Raw genomic sequence first — 20,651 nt, 5'->3', positions numbered from 1 at the left:
GTAAGTTGTCCTCTCGACTCTATAGAAACATGAGCTAACAAAGCCCAACCAGTTCGATATTGTTTTAAACGTCAAGACCGGCCACAATGAGGCAGCTGTCTCATTTACCTACTGGGGAAATAAGATCCCCCCTGATTTGGCTCGCAGCATAGGACGCACTTTCAGCACCGTACTTGGAGAGATTACAAGGCAGCCGAACGTGCCTGTGTCCGAAATTAACCTGGTTGGCGACGCAGATAAGGCCCAAATCATGAGTTGGGACAGACCAGCTCCCACGGTGAAGGTTTGTATTCACGATTTAGTGAGAGCAGAATGTCTCGCACAACCGGACCGTCTAGCAATCGACGCATGGGATGGCAGCCTCACATATCAACAGCTATGGGATCATTCCTCCTCGCTCGCTATGTACCTAACAGAGCAGGGAGTTGGACTAGAGACACCCGTGCCAATTTGCCTTGAAAGGTCCGTCTGGGTACCTGTTTCTAAACTCGCTGTCTTAAGAGCGGGAGGCATATGTGTGCCCCTAGACCCCAGCGCTCATGTGGAGCGCATTCAAACGATACTCGAGGAGGCAACGCCAGATATGATCCTCGTCTCACCAACAACAGTTGATATTGATTTCCAATCCTCTGCGAAAAGGATCGTTATTTCTTCAGAAGTGTTTCAACACTCCGGTACGCAAATCCAAGGTCCAACTTCACCTTCCGAACCAAGACACGGCGCATATATCTTGTACACCTCCGGCAGCACTGGCCGTCCCAAGGGTATCATTCTTCAACACGATGGACTTTCCACGAGCATACGCGAGCAGAGCCGCACCTTGAGCATTGATGGTGAGACTCGAGCACTACAATTCGCCTCCTATACATTCGATGTTAGCATTTGGGAAATCTTTACCATCCTAACCTCAGGGGGATGTGTCTGCATTCCTTCCCAACAGGCAAGAATGAACGAGCTGGCGGCATTTGTATCCAAGGCAAAAATTAACTGGGTTGCTTTTACCCCATCTTTTGTTCGACTTTTCCAGCCCAGTGACTTCCCCAGCGTGCGCACAATGATTCTAACTGGAGAGGCCCTACCCCAAGACATTGCAGATACTTGGTCTAGTAAAGTCAGGCTTGTTAACGCGTATGGGCCTACCGAGTGCACCATTTGCACTGTGCAGCCCATAGAGACCGGTCGATGGATCGTAGGCACAATTGGACGACCTGTTGGGGGTTCTGGCTGGATTGTCGATCCATCTAACATCAATCGACCCATGCCTATTGGTGCGGTTGGAGAGCTTATATTTGAAGGGCCTGTGGTCGCTCGTGAATATTTTCGCCGGCCTGATGCCACACGGGGTGCCTTTATTTCTACCAGATTGTCCTGGCTACCTACGCCTTCTCCTTATGACGGCTGTCGGTTGTATAAAACCGGTGACTTAGTGCGTTATAATGCGGATGGCTCGCACCGGTACTTAGGACGCAAGGATAATCAAATCAAGCTTCGTGGTCATAGAATTGAACTAGAAGAAGCAGAATTCCATATTCGGCGCTATCTTCCCTCAGGATACAACGTCGTGGTCGATGTTATCCACCCTACCGACCAAACAACATCTAGCATTTTGGTTGCGTTCATTAACGATGAGGCGAATACAAGCCAGACTGACCAGCAGCAACCACTTTTAATGCCAGCAAGTGACAGCTTCTGCTTGCTGTCTCAAGGTATCCAAACGCAGCTGGCCGTTTCCATGTCCAGCTACATGATACCCCAACTCATGATCCAGATTTCGATGATTCCGAAAACCAAGTCGGGCAAGACAAATCGTCGTGCCATTCGATTAGCTGCATCTTGCTTATCTCGCAGCGACCTCGAGTCGCTAGTGGACGCCAGTGGAGGGAGCGGAAAGCTGCAGCCTACAACCGCAAACGAGGAGCTGATGCAAAGTCTCTGGGCTATGGCACTTGCCCTACCGACGAAAAGAGTGGGTATTAGTGATAATCTCTTTCAGCTCGGCGGCGATTCCATCACAGCCATGAAAATCGTTGGCCTTGCTCGTGCAGCAGGCTATACCTTGGTTGTCTCTGACATTTTCAGCAGGCCCACCCTATCAAGCCTGGCGGAGGGGTTGGAGCGCTATTCTCCGTCATCTGCGCAAAACGTTGCTCCCTTCAGCCTAATTCCCTCTGGAGACGACGTAAGCGCACTTAGTGGGATGGCAATGATCGAGTGCCAGACATCCTCTGACGATATTGAGGACATTTATCCATGCACAGCGCTCCAGGAAGGCCTTATGAGTCTTACTATCAAGCAGCAGGGGTCGTACGTCGCGCAGTACCAGCATCGCATCGATCCCAGTGTGGATGTTCCTCGCCTTGCAGCCGCATGGGATATAATTGTTGCGGCCAACCCCATCTTGAGGACACGGATTATCCAGTCGCAGTCCGGCCGTACATTCCAGGTTGTCTTGAAGCATGGCCCTTCATGTGTGGTAGAGTCCTGCAGCCTTGAGGAATCTATGAAGTCCGCGAAGGGGGCTAAAATTGCCCTGGGAGTACCACTGCTAAGATCCGTCATCGTCTCACAAGAGTCTGAGACATTTTTCGTCCTCACTATACACCACGCCGTCTATGACGGCTGGTCAATGACCCTCCTACTTGAGCAGTTAGAGTCGGCCTATGCAGACCAGGCCTTGAAGCTCCGGCCATTCACAGGTTTTATTGAATACCTAAGCCGTATGGATATATCAGCCCGTGATCAATTTTGGCGCTCTCAGTTTATGGACTTGAACTGCGGTGTGTTTCCTGCGCCCCGGGCTCAGGTCGGCCGTGCCAAAAAGCCCGCTACTCTGCAGTTCGTAGAACACAGGCTAGAGACTCCGGTCGTGGATTCCAAGTTTACCCTTTCTACTATAGCCCGTCTGGCCTGGGCTATAGTACTGTCCGAGCATACCGGTTCGCGTGATGTTGTTTTTGGAGCGACAGTCGCAGGGCGTAGTGCACCTGTTAGAGACATTGAGCAGATGACGGGCCCAACAATGGCAACAGTCCCGTTCAGAGTGCATATTAGCCCAGCAGATTCTGTGCAGGAGTCATTAGATAAGGTCCAAGCTCGAACCATTGAAATGATTCCATACGAGGCGACAGGCCTACACAACATCAAGGCTTTAGGAGCAGACTCTGCTGTTGCCTGTCAATTCCAAAACCTCCTCGTCATCCAGCAGCAGCAAAGCTTCTATCAGCCAAAGCTTATGCATGAGGTCCAGCGATTTGCGGAAAATATAGCCACGATCAACACATATCCATTGACTCTGCTTTGCAATCTCAATGGAGACCACATTTTGATTCAAACATCTTTTGACCCAGCAGCTCTGAGTAAAGCAGAGGCTGCAACATTATCCTATCATCTTGGACGGGCAATACTAGAGCTAGTCGAAAAGCAATCCTTGAAGGTATGCGATATCGATCTAGCCGGGCCGGAGACAATAGAGCGGCTCAGGGCTTGGAATCAGCATATCCCTCCCCGAGTCGATGGCACCATACACGAGGTTATAGATAAGTATTTTAAAGATCAGCCGCAAACACCAGCCGTCCGTTCATGGGATGGCGATCTGTCTTACGGCGACCTAGACCGTTTATCCTCCCAACTAGCTAACGTATTAGTTCAGTGGGGAATAGGGCCAGAAGTATTCGTCCCTGTATACCTAGAGAAGTGTAGATGGACCCCTATTGCCATGCTGGCAATTATGCGCGCCGGCGGTGCGTTTGTACTGATGGATCCCGCACATCCCTTGGATCGTCTAAAACTCATTCATAGCCAGCTGGATGCCCCTGTTTTACTAACATCTGCGTCGCTATCGCCTGCCGCGTTAAATATCACTTCAACTGTCATTCTTCTAGATAGTACTGAATGGCAAGAACCGGTGGGTAATAGATCAACAAAAGCCGAAGTGTGGAGGGCATCTATCGTCCAACCAAAAAACAAACTATATGCAGTGTTCACCAGCGGTACCACTGGCGCCCCTAAGGGCGTCGTTGTTGAGCATGCGGCATGCCTTACAAGCATGCAAGCACTCATAGAGCCTATGGGTATAAATAGGAACACACGGGCTCTTCAGGTAGCTTCCTACGCCTTCGATGTTAGTGTCTCTGACCATCTAGCAACATTCCTTGCTGGTGGCTGTCTCTGTATCCCACAAGTTTCTCAGAGGGAAAACAACCTTGCGCTAGCTATGAAAAGCCTTGGGGCAAACTACATGCATATTACCCCCTCGCTGGCCGAGCTTCTGAAGCCAGAGGATATTCCTGGGCTAGGTACTCTGGTGCTTAGCGGGGAGCCGATGACTGCAGGTCTAGTAACCACATGGGCTAGCTCGGTAAAGCTAATCAACGCATATGGACCGGCGGAATGTTCCGTTGACTGCTTCGTCAATGCCTCTATTATGGATACGACAGATCACTCCTGCATAGGCTTTGCTACCGGTAGCGTTGGCTGGGTTGTTGAGCAGGATAATCACGACAAGCTGGCTCCAATTGGCACAGTTGGTGAACTTGTAGTCGAAGGCCCAATATTGAGTCGCGGCTATTTGAACGATGAACGGAGCACTTCTGCCGCCTTTATCCAAGATCCAGCGTGGGTTCGCCAGTTTACCATCGAAGCTAGTCCACGGAGGATGTACAAAACGGGGGATCTTGTTCAGTATAATTCGGGCAATGGATCAATGCGTTATATTGGCCGCAAAGACACGCAAGTCAAAGTAAGGGGGCAACGGCTTGAGCTAGGAGAAATTGAACATCATTTAAAGGAGTGTTTTGCAGAGGCTACACGTCTAATGGTGGATCTCATTGTTCCAATCACTGACGATGAAAGACCTGTCTTGATGGCATTTATCGAAATTCCAAGTGAGTATGACGATCTTCAGGGCAAAAATCCCCATGATCTCTTCAACCTGCCTAGTGATACGTTCCGGGCAAAGGTGCAGGGAGTGATAGCTCAGCTGCGCAAGAAGCTTCCGCCCGCCATGGTGCCGATAATCTTTATCCCCATGGCGAAGATCCCTCTCTCAGCTTCTGGCAAAACGGAGCGAACGGCTGTGAAACAAGCTGCCTCCCGTCTTGCACGGGAAGAAAAAAGACGCTACATTGTAGCAAGCAAAGTCAAGCGGACCCCGGCCACTGACAAGGAGCGACTCATCCAGTCCATCTCTGGCCGTGTGCTGAAAGTACCAATCGAGGATATTGGAATGGATGATACCTTTTTCGAGCACGGAGGAGACTCAATCTCAGCGATACGGTTTGTTGGGGATGCCCGTCAGGCCGGTTGGACCGTGCAGGTGGCGGATATCTTCGACCAGCCAACCCTTGGAGCATTAGCTGGAAAGTTACAGCGCAGTGAAGGCGACTCGGCAGCACGCCCAATCCCTCCGTTCCTTCTTCTATCGAATGACACAGAACGGGCCCGACTTCGTTCGCTTGTAGCCAGCTCATGTTCTATACCTACTAGCCAGGTTCAAGATATCTATCCCGCAACCGCACTCCAAGCTGGGTTACTGGCATTGAGCTTAAAGCGACGGGGTGCCTACCAGGGCTATTTCCCAGTGCGGCTGCCACCCAATGTTGACCTCAATAGCCTAAAGAGGGCCTGGGAATCCACTGTGGAGGCAAATGCCATCCTACGCACCCGGCTGGTCCAAGATGCCGACGGGCAGATGTACCAGGCAGTCCTGGATTCCAAAGTTGAGTGGCCCAAGGCAGCTGAGCTTGATCAGTACATCAAACTAGAAGCTACTCTACCAATAAGCCTGGGAGGGCCGCTAGCGAGAGCTGCTATCGCCCAAGATTCTAAGCAAGGTGGGTGGTATCTAGTCGTAACGCTGCATCACGCACTATACGACGGATGGTCCATCCCACTCCTGATCCAAGATCTACAAACAGCTTATCTTGGCCAGGTGTTATCCCCACGTCTGTTTAACGGGTTCGTGTATTATATTTCCGCAACTGATGATGCTGCGATCTCTGGATTCTGGAAAAGTGAGTTTCAGAGCATTGCTTGTGGACAGTTCCCGCCGCTACCATCAGTATATTATGTTCCAACAATAGATGGCTTCCTTGAACATGAACTCACTCTCGGTGAGCTGTCCTCGGATTTTACCATTTCCACCATTTTGCGCTTAGCTTGGGCAACGGTGATCTCTAGCTATAGCAGCTTGGACGAGGTAGTTTTTGGCACCACCGTCGCTGGACGAAGCGCTCCAGTTCCAGGCATTGAGGACATGACGGGTCCAACAATTGCAACAGTGCCCATCCGCGTTCACGTCGATCCCAATATGCGTATACAAGATGCGCTGGGATATATCCAAACTCGTGGAACGCAAATGATACGATTCGAGCAGGCAGGACTCCAGTTCATTCGCTCTCTGAGCTCTGAGGCAGCTCTGGCTTGTCAGTTCCAGAGTTTGCTTGTGGTCCAGACAGTGGATGAGGAAAATCTCGAACCGTCGGACTTCTCTGTGGCCTACGAGTATGGATATGACGAAAGGGCATTCTCCTCGTATGCCATCAACGTAACATGCGAACTAGCTCCCTCGTCAATCAAGTTCCGAGTTGCGTTTGATAGCCACATCACCGAGCCCCCTGTGATGCAGATGATGGTGTACCAGCTGTCCCATGCCATTTCACGAATCGTGGATGACGCTATGTTTGTGAGGGATCTGAAGGAGATTAGTCCACAGGGCATGCAAAATCTTCTAGAGTGGAATGGCCAGCTCCCACCACCAGTCCAGGCTTGCATCCATGATTTAATTTTGTCCTATAGCGAGAGTACGCCGGATGCCATCGCCGTAGACGCTTGGGATGGGAGGTTGACATACCGCGATCTGGACTCGCTCTCTTCTTGCTTATCCAGCCACCTACTGTCCGTAGCCCAAATGAAGCCGGAGATTATTGTCCCTATTTTGATAGAGAAGTCTATGAACACGGTAATTGCGCTGCTTGGTGTGATGCGGGCTGGCTGTGCATTTCTTCTGTTGGACCCTTCCCAGCCAGCCGCCCGTCTAAGATCGCTCTGCGAAGCAGTGGAGGCAAAGATTATCGTATCCTCAGCGAAAAATGTAGATCTGGCATCTACCATAGCCCTAGAAGGACATGTGGTAGTGTGCTCACAGCAGAGCCTTGCCTCCCCTAATCCCCTTAGAAGACGGATCCGATCAGACCCAGTTTCTAATTCTAGACAAATCGCCTATTGCGCCTTCACAAGTGGATCCACAGGTATACCAAAGGGTATACTCGTCGAACATGCCTCCTTCTGTACTGGCAACATGGCGGTTGGGCGGCTCATCGGTATGGACCGGAATACACGAGCCTTCCAATTCGCGTCTTATGCATTCGATGTCAGCATCACCGATCACCTACTTCCTTTAATGCATGGGGGCTCAGTGTGTATTCCATCCAGCGAGAGTGCTAAGGACAACCTTCCCGCTTCTTTGAGGGAATCGGGCGCAAATTTCGCAGAATTAACACCATCTGTGGCTAGAATGCTTGATGTAAGCGACATATCTGGCCTACAGACCCTTATCATGAGTGGCGAGAGCATGACCCAAGCAGATGTTGAGAAGTGGCAGGGCAAGGTCGGCCTTGCTAATCTTTACGGGCCTGCAGAGTGCTCCTGTGTTGCGACTGGGCAATACCCAGTAAACATAAACCAATCTCCTCAGCTGCTCGGTGAGGGCATGGGGTGCATTTGTTGGATTGTAGATCCTACCGATGACGAGCAGCTGGTTCCAATCGGCGCGATAGGTGAGTTGGTTATCGAGGGTCCAATTGTTGGACGGGGGTATCTCAATGCGCCGGAGCAGACAGCATCTGTCTTCGTGCCATCAATGCGATGGCTCCAACAAATTCGCGGGGGAGTAGATCGCGTGTACAAAACGGGCGATCTTGTGCAGCTGCTACCTGCTGGAGGTTTAAAATACATTGGCCGCAAAGATCTCCAGGTAAAAGTTCACGGTCAACGGATTGAGCTAGGCGAAGTCGAACATCATGTACATCGTCTGTTCCCCCACGCGACCAACGTTGCAGCAGAGGTTCTTCACCCAGACGAGCAACAGGGCACATCTATCCTTACAGCTTTCCTGGAAGTTCCTCATTTACAGGAATTCTCCAATGGCCATTCATTATCTGCGGAGACTAGGATCCTTCAAGCAACAGCACAGTTCCTTGCCGATGTGCAGAGCATCCGATCTAAACTGCGGGAGCTGATTCCGCCCTACATGATTCCCACCCTTTTCCTACCGGTGAATCATATTGCGCTGACCCTATCCGGAAAGGTGAACCGTGGGATGCTGCAGAATTTGGGGAAAAATCTGAGCCGCAATGATATCAAGGCGTTCGTCAGCGGGAGTAGTAGGCCCAAGCGAGCACCGGAAACGGAAATGCAACGGGCTCTAGTGATGCTTTGCGCGAAGGTCCTGAATCTTCCTCCCGAGGGAATTAGCATTGACGACAGCTTTCTCGCGCTCGGGGGTGACTCGATCAGTGCCATGTCGCTCGTAGCGCGTGCGAGAATGCGTCAACTTGTCATGGCAGTCGATAGCGTATTGACCCAAAACACGATTGAGAAGCTGGCATTATGTGTCAAGTCCACCGCCGTGCTGCCTTCACAGCAAGCCGAAGAGCTAGATGTCCCTTTTGCCTTGTCTCCGATCCAGCAAATGTTCTTCGAGGTCGTGCCGCCAGAGTCCCGCAATCACTATAATCAGAGCTTCTTCGTCTCGCTCGCGACGCGAGTTTCGGCAAATGAATTGGAGGCTGCCGTTCGGGAGATGACTAAGCGTCACGTGATGTTCCAAGCCCGATTTGGTAAAGACGACGACAGTGGATGGACGCAGCGCATCACGACTTCTTCCAATGTCACTTCTGGCATATCATCATATCTATTCAAAACCCACGAAGTCCCTGACCTTGCTTTTATTGAGCCTCATGCAGCAGCGGCTCAACAGAGCCTGGATATCGAATGCGGCCCTTTGCTAGCGGTTGAGCTTTACCAAGTCCATAACCAAGGACAGTACATTCTCCTGGTAGCACATCACCTTGTGGTAGACCACGTCTCATGGAGGATTATTCTCAGCGACCTAGAAGAGATCTTGGAAGCATCTCTAACTTCTAGCACTATTACCCCTGTCGAATCGTCGCTGTCATTCCAGACGTGGTGCCATCTCCAAGCCCAGCATGCCCGTGAACACTTACCTCCCCAGAAGGTCTCTCTGGCACCGCCTAACGAGCACGATGCTGGCTCTTCAGGGTCGACAGCCTTCCTGGATTATTGGAGATTGACAGGACAATCCAACACATACTTAGATGTTGCCACTATCAGCTTCGCTTTGGACGCGGAAGTGACTGGGAGCCTTCTCGGTAATGCTAATGATGCTTTGCAGACCAAGCCTGTGGAGATCATTCAGGCTGCGCTTATATTCTCATTTATGAAAAATTTCCCTGACCGGGACCCGCCCACTATTCATAGCGAAGGCCACGGAAGGGAAGTATGGGATGCCTCCATCGACCTGTCACGAACAGTAGGATGGTTCACCACCATCTGGCCTACTCCAACAACCGTGGAAGTGGCTCATAGTCTCATTGAAGTGGTAAAGCGCACCAAAGATAGCCGACGACAAGTCAGAAGCAATGGATGGGCCTATTTTGCATCACGATATCTACATCCAGATGGTCGCAGCCAGCTGTCACTAGATGTGCCTCTAGAGATAATATTTAATTATGCTGGGTCATTCCAACAGCTGGAACAGCAGCAGGGACTATTTCACACCGCGGATACCCCGTTTAGACAGCTTGATGTAGCCGCTAGTGCCCCCAGGTTTGAACTGCTTGAGGTTTCATCCGTAGTTACCTGTGGGCAGCTGCAGGTGGAAATCTCATATCATAAAGCTATGCCACAAGCTCGTATTAAGCAGTGGGGTTCGTCCTTTGAATCTGCGCTGAGCGAGGCCAGTGTGACTCTCTCGTCAATGCAGAAGCAATTTACGCTCGCTGACTTTCCTCTTCTACAAATCGGCTACAGCGATTTGGAGCATCTAGTCGAAAGAGTCGCTGTCGTGACGGGAGTACATGATATAACAGAGATCGAGGATGCCTACCCATGTTCAAGCATTCAGCAGGGTATGCTTCTCAGTCAAGCTAAGGATGCAGCTCAGTACGTTACCAGTACTACGTGGGATATTCAAAGAATGGACGGCATTGATATTGACTGCCTCATTCGTTCATGGGATAAGGTGGTCAATAACAATCCCATTCTTCGCACGATCTTCGTGGAAAGCAGCTCAGGTCAGCTCTGGGATCAAGTGGTACTAAATCACGCAGCTGGTAAGGTCATTCTTCTTGACCTTGGTAGTAGTATAAATTCTTCAGCCCCGCGGAGGCCCGGGGATGTCACAGCATCCCGCCCTTGGCAGCTGATCATAGCTCGTGCGAGTGATGCGCTACTTTGTGAGCTTCGCATCCTTCATGCTCTAGTCGATGGCCTTTCAATGAATGTACTTGAACAGCAGCTGGCTTGTGCTTATGAAGGCCAAACATTCCTCGAACCCGTGGCAACTCTGAAAGATTATATCTCTTACGTTCAAGATCTTCCTAACGGAGCGGCCACGGAGTTCTGGGCCACATACCTAGAGGGGTCAGACCACTGTATCCTCCCTACCCTGAATCATACGCAAGACCTTAATTATGAGGCTTCGGTGGCACATGTCACCCGGAAACTTGATAACCTTCATCCATTACAAGACTTCTGCGCAGAGAATGGGGTCACTCTGTTCAACCTTGTTCAGCTCGCTTGGGGCTTGGTTCTAAGAACATACACCGCATCTGATGCTGTCTGCTTTGGCTACATAGTCACTGGCCGAAATATGCCAATTTCTGGAATGGACAATGCTATTGGCCCCTTCATTAATATCCTCGTAAGCAGAATGCAGTTGGCTGGTAGCAACTCTATAACAGATCTGGTTCAGTTAATTCACTCCGACTTCCTGCAAGGGCTGACCCACCAGCACACCTCACTTGCTGAGATATATCATTCTTTGGACATTTCAGCCCGTGGGCTTTTCAATACCGCGGTATCGCTTCAGACCAAATCCGAACAACGAACGACCAACCATAACTCTGGACTTTTAATGCGTACAGTCAGTAGCGATGACCCGACAGAGGTATGTCTATACATGCTCACATTTGTGTCAGAGCCATACAGATAGTTACTAATGTTTGTTACAGTATGACCTTACATTAAACATTGCCGTATCTAAAGACCACATGGAATTTGCACTTTGGTACTATGAGCATTCATTCACACCGAGTCAGGTCCATGATCTCGCGGCTGCCTTTGAAAAGGCCTTATTGAGTTCCGTCGCATCATCGAATGCAAAGGTTCGGGATGTCGATCTTTTGAGCGAGAATCATATTCAGTGGTTACGTTTGCGGAACATGGTTCTCCCCGAGGCGCGAGAGGAGTGTATACATGAAGTCATCGAGCCGTTTTTCTTTTCTACCCCCTCGGCCCAGGCTGTTTGCGCGTGGGATGGTGATTTCTCGTATGCAAAGCTGGACATATTGTCATCCAGCTTATCTCGCGTTTTAATTCACCGTGGTGTCCAGCCGGAGACATATGTAACCATACACCACGAGAAATCTAGGTGGACACCTGTGGCCATGCTTGCAGTCCTCCGTGCTGGCGGCGCCTTTACCCTTCTTGACCCTTCGCTCCCCCTAGCACATAAGCAGACCATCTGTGCTGAACTTGGGTGTGAGATCATGATCTCCTCTAAAACAGTTGAGGATGTCTCCTCCTTGGTCAAAGAAGTTATCATGATTGGCGACGGTGAAGATAAGATGTGGACTGTGCCATCCTCAGAGTTCATACTACCATCGAAAGCCCAGCCCACACATGCAGCATATGCAGTTTTCACGTCTGGCTCGACTGGGAAGCCCAAGGGTGTTGTTATCGATCATTCCTCATTCTGCACCAGTGCTACAGCCCAGCATCAGGCTCTATCTATTGACAGTTCTACTCGTGTTCTACAGTTTTCTGCCTACTCTTGGGATGTGAGTATCATGGACCAACTGGCAACGTTTATGGCGGGTGGCTGCGTGTGCATACCCTCAGAATCCCAGCGAGTGGATGCACTGACTGAGGCTATTCAACAATATGGTGCTAACTGGATTCACACAACGCCGCCGGTCGTTCGTTTACTCGACCCTGACCAAGTCTCATCATTGCAAGTCGTGACCCTTATTGGTGAAACCCCCTCATTCGATGATATAAAGATGTGGCGAGGTAGGGTATCTCTTCGGGAAACATTTGGTCCGACCGAATGTTCGGTCTTGGCCATGGTGAATCCAGATATTTCATCTGATCCGAGAAATATCGGCCGTGAGAGTGGTTGTGTCTGCTGGGTTGTTGATCCAGAAGACCATAATAAGCTGGTACCGATCGGCGCAATTGGAGAGATTCTCATCGAAGGACCAATTCTTGGCCGCGGTTATTTAAATGACCCCATAAAAACATCAGCAGCATTTATTAAAAATCCAGCATGGACAAAGAAGTTCCGTACCAAGCAGACTGTGCGACTCTACAAGACAGGGGATTTGGCTTATTATTGCCCAGACGGGTCTATCCGTTTTTTCCGGCGCAAGGATACCCAAGTCAAGCTTAGGGGTCAACGCATCGAACCTGGTGAAGTTGAGCATCATATATCAACCAATTTTGACGGCGCAGAACGTGTCGTAGTGGATGTTCTTGCATTGGAATTGGAAGCTTCTCGCTCATTTTTGGTTGCCTTTGTCAAGTCCACGAGCCTAGGTATCAGCAACGATGTCGGCGTTGCTAATGATCTCTTCGCTCCTCCAAGTACAGAGTTCTCCATACAGGCGTCCCTCACTCAATCCCGTCTGCAAAGCCAACTGCCCAAGCACATGGTGCCCACAATTTTTCTACCTTTAAACTGGGTCCCTCTGACCAGCTCTTGCAAGACAGATCGTCGCCTGCTGAAACGAAAAGCAGCTACCCTTACTCGGAGTGAGCTAGAAATATACATGCACACCAGCGCGTCAGCCAAGCAAGTTCCCACGACTGAAATGGAACACAAGTTACTACCGCTCTGTGCTGAGGTGCTGAATCTTGCTTCGGATATGATAGGAACCAATAATGACTTTTTCCATCTGGGCGGAGATTCCATTTCTGCCATGCAGCTGGTTGTGCAATGTCGCCGAATCGGCATTTCCATTGGTATGGAGGACGTATTTCGACACCGCACCCTTGCCGGGATTGCCCGTCATGCTCAATGTGAACGTAGCAGCACTATTGAGTTGGCTGTGGAAAAGATTGATAAGCCATTCCCCTTGTCTCCAAGCCAGCAACTCCTTTTCCAATATTCTCCCCAGGGTTGTGATTCTTCCAATCAAGGTGTTATCATCAACATCGCCCAAAAAACTGAAACCCACCGCTTGCAAGGAGCCATAAAGGCCATCGTTGAGCGCCATTCTATGATTCGTGCTCGGTTTAACCAGGACTGCCATGGTTTCTGGACGCAGCGCATCACATCTCAAACAAACGAGTCGTACAAATTCCAGCATTTGAACATTTCGAGTGAGAATGAATTGATTCAGGAGCTGCAAAAGGCGCAGGGGTGTATTAATATCCAGCACGGCCCCCTGCTGGTGGCAGAATATGTGCAACTTGATGAATATGTGCAACTTGATGGGCAAGGAGATGGCTGTCTCATTCTTGTTGCCAATAGTCTTGTTGTTGACCAGTCTTCGTGGCGTATTATACTTGGTGACTTAGAGACGATGTTGAGCAATAACAACAAGCTCCCTGAATTGGCCCCAGCACCAGTATTTTACCCGGCTTGGTGCGAATTGCAGGCGGATTCCGTGGCCAGGTACTCTCGTACCGAAAACAGGCGTCTTTCTCACTTTAGTGAAGAAATCCCGAAAGTATCCCCACTTGAGTTTTGGGGTATGGAAGGTCGTCTAAATCAGGCCAAACATTCCATAACTATTACATCTACGATTGACCATCCCACCACAAATCTGCTTTTGGGAAGCTCCAACAAGGCATTTCGCACTCGGCCTGCCGAGGTTCTCCATGCGGCATTAGTCCATTCTTTCCTTCAGGTGTTCGTGGACCGGGATCCTCCCATCATGTATAACGAACTTTCCGGTCGAGAACTTGTAGATGGGTCGATTGATACTTCACGGACGGTTGGTTTGTTTACTACAATCCATCCTACCCCAGTAAATCTCGACAATTGTTACGATATGGTGGAGATGGTACGTCGCACGAAAGATGCACAACGCAAAGCTCCTACAAATCGCTGGGCTTCCTTCAGCCCGCACTACAGGGATTCATCGGACTCTGGGTGCTTGCCAGAGCCATTTGAAGTCATTTTCCACTTCGAAGGGCTCGAAGATCAGCGAGAAGATGATCATTTGATCCAGAAAATTATCAGATCTCCATTTTCTGAAATTCAAGCAACTGATATAGCGTCAGAGGCACCGCGCCTCGCGCTCATTGACATTTTGGCTGTTACTTTCCAAGGAGAGTTGGTGACTTACTTCACCTTCAATAAACATATGAAACATCACAATTTGCTGAGACGCTGGGTTGATGAGTATCAAAAGTCAGTCACTAGCGCAATTATTGATCTACCAAATGCTCCTCGAGCATATTCACTTAGTGACTTTCCCCTACTTAAAACCACATACGAAGGCCTTGATGCATTTGTTGTCAGAGTCCAGGATCAAATTGGTCCCCAGGCGGGAGAGAGCAACCACTTGATCGAGAATGCATACCCATGCTCTCCCATTCAACGAGGAATCCTTCTCAGCAAGCTGAAAGATGATGATTTGTACACCCCTCACTTTACTTGGAAGCTTCAAGCTACGAGGCATAACCCCATTGATATGAATCGGCTTCGTGGAGCATGGAAACAGGTCCTCGATCGTCATCCTATTTTCCGAACCGTTTTCGTACAGAGCAGTTTGCATATGGAATACTACAGCCAGGCAGTCATGGCCTCAACACCGGACAACATTACTATCCTACAGTCTGATGATGAGAACGTGATAGACTTGATCAGTGACTATCGTTCAGCGCGCATGCACCGAGATCAAGCTTCTCTCTGGCACCTCGTTTTATGTCAAGGCAAGACAGGTGATACTTTCTGTGACTTGAAAGTCAGCCACACCTTGATTGATGGAACATCCTTAGCCGTTCTAATACGAGAAGTGCAATTAGCATATGACAAGTCGCTTCCTGCAGGTGATGGGCCACCTTATAGTGACTATATAGAGTATTTACAATCTACTCCGAAGGACACCATCATCAATTACTGGAAAAAGCAGCTTTCAACAATCTCGCCATGCATGTTCCCCAAGATGAATACCACCAGGAGACCATCTTCAGTAAATGGTACCAAGCGGAAACTGCGCTGTGCAGAACTCGAGATTGAGGATGCCTCCACTATCTACGAGTTTTGCAAGGACTATGGATTTACCATCTCTAACATCCTACAAGTGGCCTGGGCTCTTATTTTGCAGTGCTATACCACCTCAGAATCCGTCTGCTTTGCATATGTCTCATCTGGCCGCGACGTCCCCGTGCAAAACATTGAAAGAGCTGTTGGTCCTTTCATAAACATTTTAATCAGCCACATTTCCCTATTGTCTGATTTACAGCTGCTCGATGTGTTACGGGCTAATCAAGATGCGAACATTAACAACTTGAAATATCAGAACTGCTCCCTCGCAGAGATATTCCATGGCATGCCCTTGGGCGCAACTGAACTGTTTAACTCCAGCATGTCCGTGCAAAACAGGAATTCAGACCATGACTCCTTTAGTTCGTCATTGGAGTTCTCGGTAATTGATGGGGAGGACCGAACAGAGGTAAACTTATAGAAACCCGATGGCCTTTTCTCCTGTATACGTGTTTCTAACCTTGATCAACCTAGTATGACATCGCTATACATGCTCTCATAGACAAGCAAGGGGTATCTCTTTCGCTTGATTACTGGGAGGACGAGTACATATCTGCTGAGCAAGCCAAACAGCTTCTACGCACGATGAGAGAAGCAGTACTGAGCATCGCGGCCCATCCCAAGGTCAACATCGGACAGGTTTGTCTCCTGAGCTCTGAGGATCAGCTTCAACTCAACGAATGGAACAAAGCCGTTCCTATTGCCCTTAGTGCTTGTGTGCATGACCTCATTGAGCAGCACTTCCAATCTAGTCCCCTCTCGCTGGCGGTTCACTCCTGGGACGGCGACCTGTCCTACCAAGATTTGGACCGTCTCTCATCCGGACTTGCTACACATCTCATGGATTTGGGAAGCCAACCAGAAACATATATTCCTTTGTTGTTTGAAAGGTCCATGTGGGCCGTCGTTGCGATGCTTGCCGTCATGAGGTCTGGCGCAGCGTTTATTCTTCTCGACCCATCTAGCCCCACAGGCCACCTGGAGCAAGTCTGTGCACATGCAAAGGTCAATATTATTGTCAGCTCGACGACCAATAAAGCAATACTGCATCACCTTCCAGCCCATATTGTGGTGGTGGACAAGGAAGCTGAGTGCCTCTGGCCGTCCCGCGTAGCAATTCCTTCTATTGCAAAACCCCAAAATGCTTTATCTGCCATCTTCGCCTCTGAGTCTACTGGCAAGCTGAGTGGACTCATTGTTGAACATGCCTCCTTTTGTTCGGCTGTGGAGGCGAACAAGGGGCCTCTACGAATAGATGGTAACACTCGAATGTTTCAATTTGCCTCACATGCATCAGACATGAACATCGGTGATTACTTGATGGCACTTACCCAGGGAGGTTGTGCGTGCATTCCTTCTCAATCCCAGCTGGATGATGTAGCAAAGGCTATATGTACTTTGGATGCTAACTGGGTATCCCTCACGCCTTCGGTGGCCCGCCGTATCGATCCTTCAAGCGTGCCCAGTTTGAAGACGGTTTATATTGGAGGGGAGCCCACAACCTGCCCAAGTGAGGTTCGGTGGAGCAATTTTGTCCATTTGGTCGAAGGCTATGGTCCTGTCGAGCTCTCAGTCCGTTGTACGATCAAATCCAACACTGTTGGCACATATGATCCGCGCAATATCGGCGTTGGGACAGGTGTAGTGTGTTGGATTGTTGATCCTTCAAATCATCAAAGGCTCCTCCCTCCAGGTGCGATCGGCGAACTAGTTATTCAAGGCCCCATTCTTGGTCGTGGCTATCTTAAACACCCAGACCATGGTAATACGTCTTTTATTGAAGCTCCAATATGTTTGCAACAACATACACCAAGTGTTTCTAGTCAGGTATACAAGACAGGTGACCTGGTTCGGTACCAACCCGATGGGTCGATCCTGTATATTGGACCTAAGGATACCCCAGCCAAAATTCAAGGTCAGCGTTTAGACCTTGAAGAAATTGCCTATCATATTCAGAAATATTTTCCCCAGGGCAAGGACGTTGTTGCTGATGTGATACGACCCGGTAATGGGAATGAGAAACCAATATTGGCCGCATTCATCAGCCACTCCTTTAGCCCTGTCGCTGGTGCTTCTGGCAAAGTCACCTTTGTAGGACCATCGACTCCTTTCCAGATTGCTGTTGTCACAGCGCAAACCCAACTCCAAGAGGTGTTGCCTCCTTTCAAAGTTCCTACAGCATTCCTTCCTTTAGAAGGGATTCCACTCGATGCTGTTGGAAAGGTGGACCGCAGACTTCTACGGGACGCTGCTTCAAATCTCTCACAGGAGCAGATTGATGCGTACATCAATATCTCTCCTCTTAGCAACCAAGGAGATATTCCCCTGAGCGAGCTTGAAGAATCATTGCAAACTTGTATTGCACGTGTGCTCAACAAAGCTCCCACCTATGTAGGCTTAGACGATAACTTTTTCCGCTTTGGAGGAGATTCTATCAGTGCGATGATTCTTGTTAGTCAATGTCGCCAGCAAGGGATGGCAGTAACTGTTGCAGATATCTTTCGTCACAAAACAATTCGCCGATTAGCCTCCCATATTCAATCTGTCAAGGTGACAGCAACGGATATCAAGGAAACTGTTGGAACGGTATTCGATCTCTCCCCAATTCAACAGGCTTTCTTTGATAGAGTCCCAGACGGCCTAAACAATTTCAGCCAGAGCTTCCTAGTCAAGCTCAGAAAACCGAGGGGCTCCATTGGGGCTGCTTTAGCGACAATAGTGAGAAGGCACACAATGCTCCGCGCCCGATTTCTAAAGAAAGCTGGAGCTTGGGTACAAATGGTTACTAGGGACATTGAGTCTTCGTATCGCTATCGGGACCTAACAGAGTCTAATATAGAGACGCCGAGGAAGTGTTTCGTGGAAAGCCAGGCAGCCCTTAACTTCACGCAGGGTCCAATGTTGGTGGCAGACCAAATAGCCGTAGGTAACAATCAGTACCTATTTCTTGCTGCGCACCATCTCGTCATTGATTTTGTCTCGTGGCGAATCGTTTTGAATGATCTCGAGATGTTACTAGCGGGGGAGTCGCTGCCTCCTCTATGCTCATTGCCCTTCCAAGTCTGGTGCCGTTTACAAGCCGAATATACGAAAAAACATCTGATACCATCAAAGACGCTTCCATTACTATCGAGTACTCCTGATATTGAGCTAAATATTGAAGAATACTGGGGCCTACCCAAGAGTTCGAACATCCATGCAGACGTGATATCTACCAAATTCACCGTCGACCCTCACATCACGAAGCTGCTTCTTGGACCTGCAAACAGGGTACTACAGACCAGACCTCTTGAGCTTCTACACGCTGCAATCCTCCTTTCATTTATCAAGTCATTCCCAGATCGTCCACCCCCAATGATATATCAGGAAGGCCACGGAAGGGAACCTTGGGATAGTTCCGTGGATGTCTCGGGAACTGTGGGTTGGTTCACAACCATCTGGCCTGCGCTTATCCGCACCACCGCGGCCTCCAGCTTTATGGATGTGGCCCGACTTACAAAAGACATTCTGCGCCAGACACAAGCCAACGGTTGGAGCTACTTTACGGCTCGCTATTTGCATCCAGAGGGAAATAAAAGACTTACTCTCAAAGAACCCATGGAGATCCTTGTGAACTATCATGGAGGCTATCATAGTCTAGAGGGCAAAGACACCATCCTTCAAGTCACATCTGATATTTCAGACATTCCGGTTGGGGTGCATCCACAGATGCCAAGGGGGACGATATTTGATATCGAGATTTGGGGCTCTGGGGATACTTTGGAGTTCGACTTCACATATAACAAGCATTCACTGCGCCAAACGTCCATCCAGGGCTGGGTATTCGCTTGCCAGGCCCTCCTTATAACTGCCGCCGAGGAGTTGCACGATGCTTCTCACAAAGCTACCTCCAGCAACGTCCCCCAACCCTCACTGAGCTGCCCTGAACTCTCCCATCCTTTGCACCATTCTTATCATATGGACATTGACCCATCCTCCGTGCAAGAAGTCTATCCTTGCTCGCCCGTACAACAAGGTATTTTCTTGAGCCAGGGGCGGGACAATAAACTATACACTACCAGAACAGTCTGGAAAGTCTCTATTCCAGATTCACGCGCACCCATATCTATCAATGAAGTTCAACAAGCGTGGGGCTACATCGTGATGAAATACTCAGTACTTCGTACCATTATCACTGAGAGCCCTTCCCGCGACAGGCTCCACGATCAACTGGTTATCAATCACGGAGCGGGTAAAGTTATTGTCTTGGATTCAGTTGATTGCGCGCCGGAACCCATAGGGGCACTCCCCTGGCAATTTATTATCAAGCGAGCAAGTGAAATAGAGATTCTCTGTGAACTTGCCATTAACCACTCGCTAGTCGACGGTATTTCCATTCGTGTCCTTGGCACCGAATTGAGTAACCTGATTAATGGCAAGGCCCTTGACTCTCAAGCTATGCCTTACAAGGACTACATTTCTTACCTGAAATCTATCCCCCGCCAGCAGGTTGCCGATTACTGGAAGGAGTACCTCCGTGATGTCACTCCAACGCTATTTCCTAGCTTGAACGAATCTTCTGAGGGTCAATTACACTTCGTGACTCGCACCATTGACGCAAGGCGCATCAAATATTTCTGCGAGACATATGGATCGACGTTATCCAACGTAATACAAGTAGCTTGGGCGTTGGTCTTGCGCTGCTACACCGGCACAGGCGACATTTGTTTTGGATATTTAACATCTGGGCGAGACATTCCGCTCACAGGCATTGAAAATGCGGTGGGCCTGTTTATCAATCTGCTGGTTTGCCGCCTACAGTTGGATAGTGACCTCTCCATGTTGTCACTTTTGCAGAGAAATGAAAGCAACTTTATTCACAGCCTTGAGCACCAACATTGCTCGCTAGCGGAAATCCAACATGACTTAGGCTTGAATCGAGAACCGCTCTTCAATTCTATCATCTCTTATCAAACTGTTCCCTCGGTGCAAGCACAAGGCCCGGGCCGAGCACCTGATGAACATGCTTTAGCCTTGGTAGAGACAGTAGGAGGAGAAGACCCAACTGAGGTATGAACTCTTTCTCCTTACTCAACATTGACCCGAAAATTTCATCATGTATATATCAAATCTAAGAACAGCATTATAACTAACT

At 49.4% G+C, this 20,651-nt stretch overlaps 1 protein-coding gene across 1 annotated transcript in view; it reads left to right on the top strand.

Annotated features, from left to right (window-relative positions):
- MGYG_03820 (hypothetical protein) overlaps nucleotides 1–20,651 on the top strand; it is a gene marked incomplete at both ends in the record, with an annotated part of 28,485 nt that overhangs the window by 4,413 nt on the left and 3,421 nt on the right. The window contains 4 exons of the mRNA XM_003173598.1: nucleotides 53–3,433; nucleotides 3,650–11,188; nucleotides 11,253–15,926; nucleotides 15,992–20,566. Coding sequence (XP_003173646.1) covers nucleotides 53–3,433; nucleotides 3,650–11,188; nucleotides 11,253–15,926; nucleotides 15,992–20,566 — 20,169 coding nt within the window. The remainder of the gene's footprint in view (nucleotides 1–52; nucleotides 3,434–3,649; nucleotides 11,189–11,252; nucleotides 15,927–15,991; nucleotides 20,567–20,651) is intronic.

Source organism: Nannizzia gypsea, genomic scaffold (genome assembly GCF_000150975.2).
Source record: "Nannizzia gypsea CBS 118893 supercont1.3 genomic scaffold, whole genome shotgun sequence".
Lineage (NCBI taxonomy): Eukaryota > Fungi > Ascomycota > Eurotiomycetes > Onygenales > Arthrodermataceae > Nannizzia > Nannizzia gypsea.
This window is presented reverse-complemented; position numbering and strand designations above follow the sequence as displayed.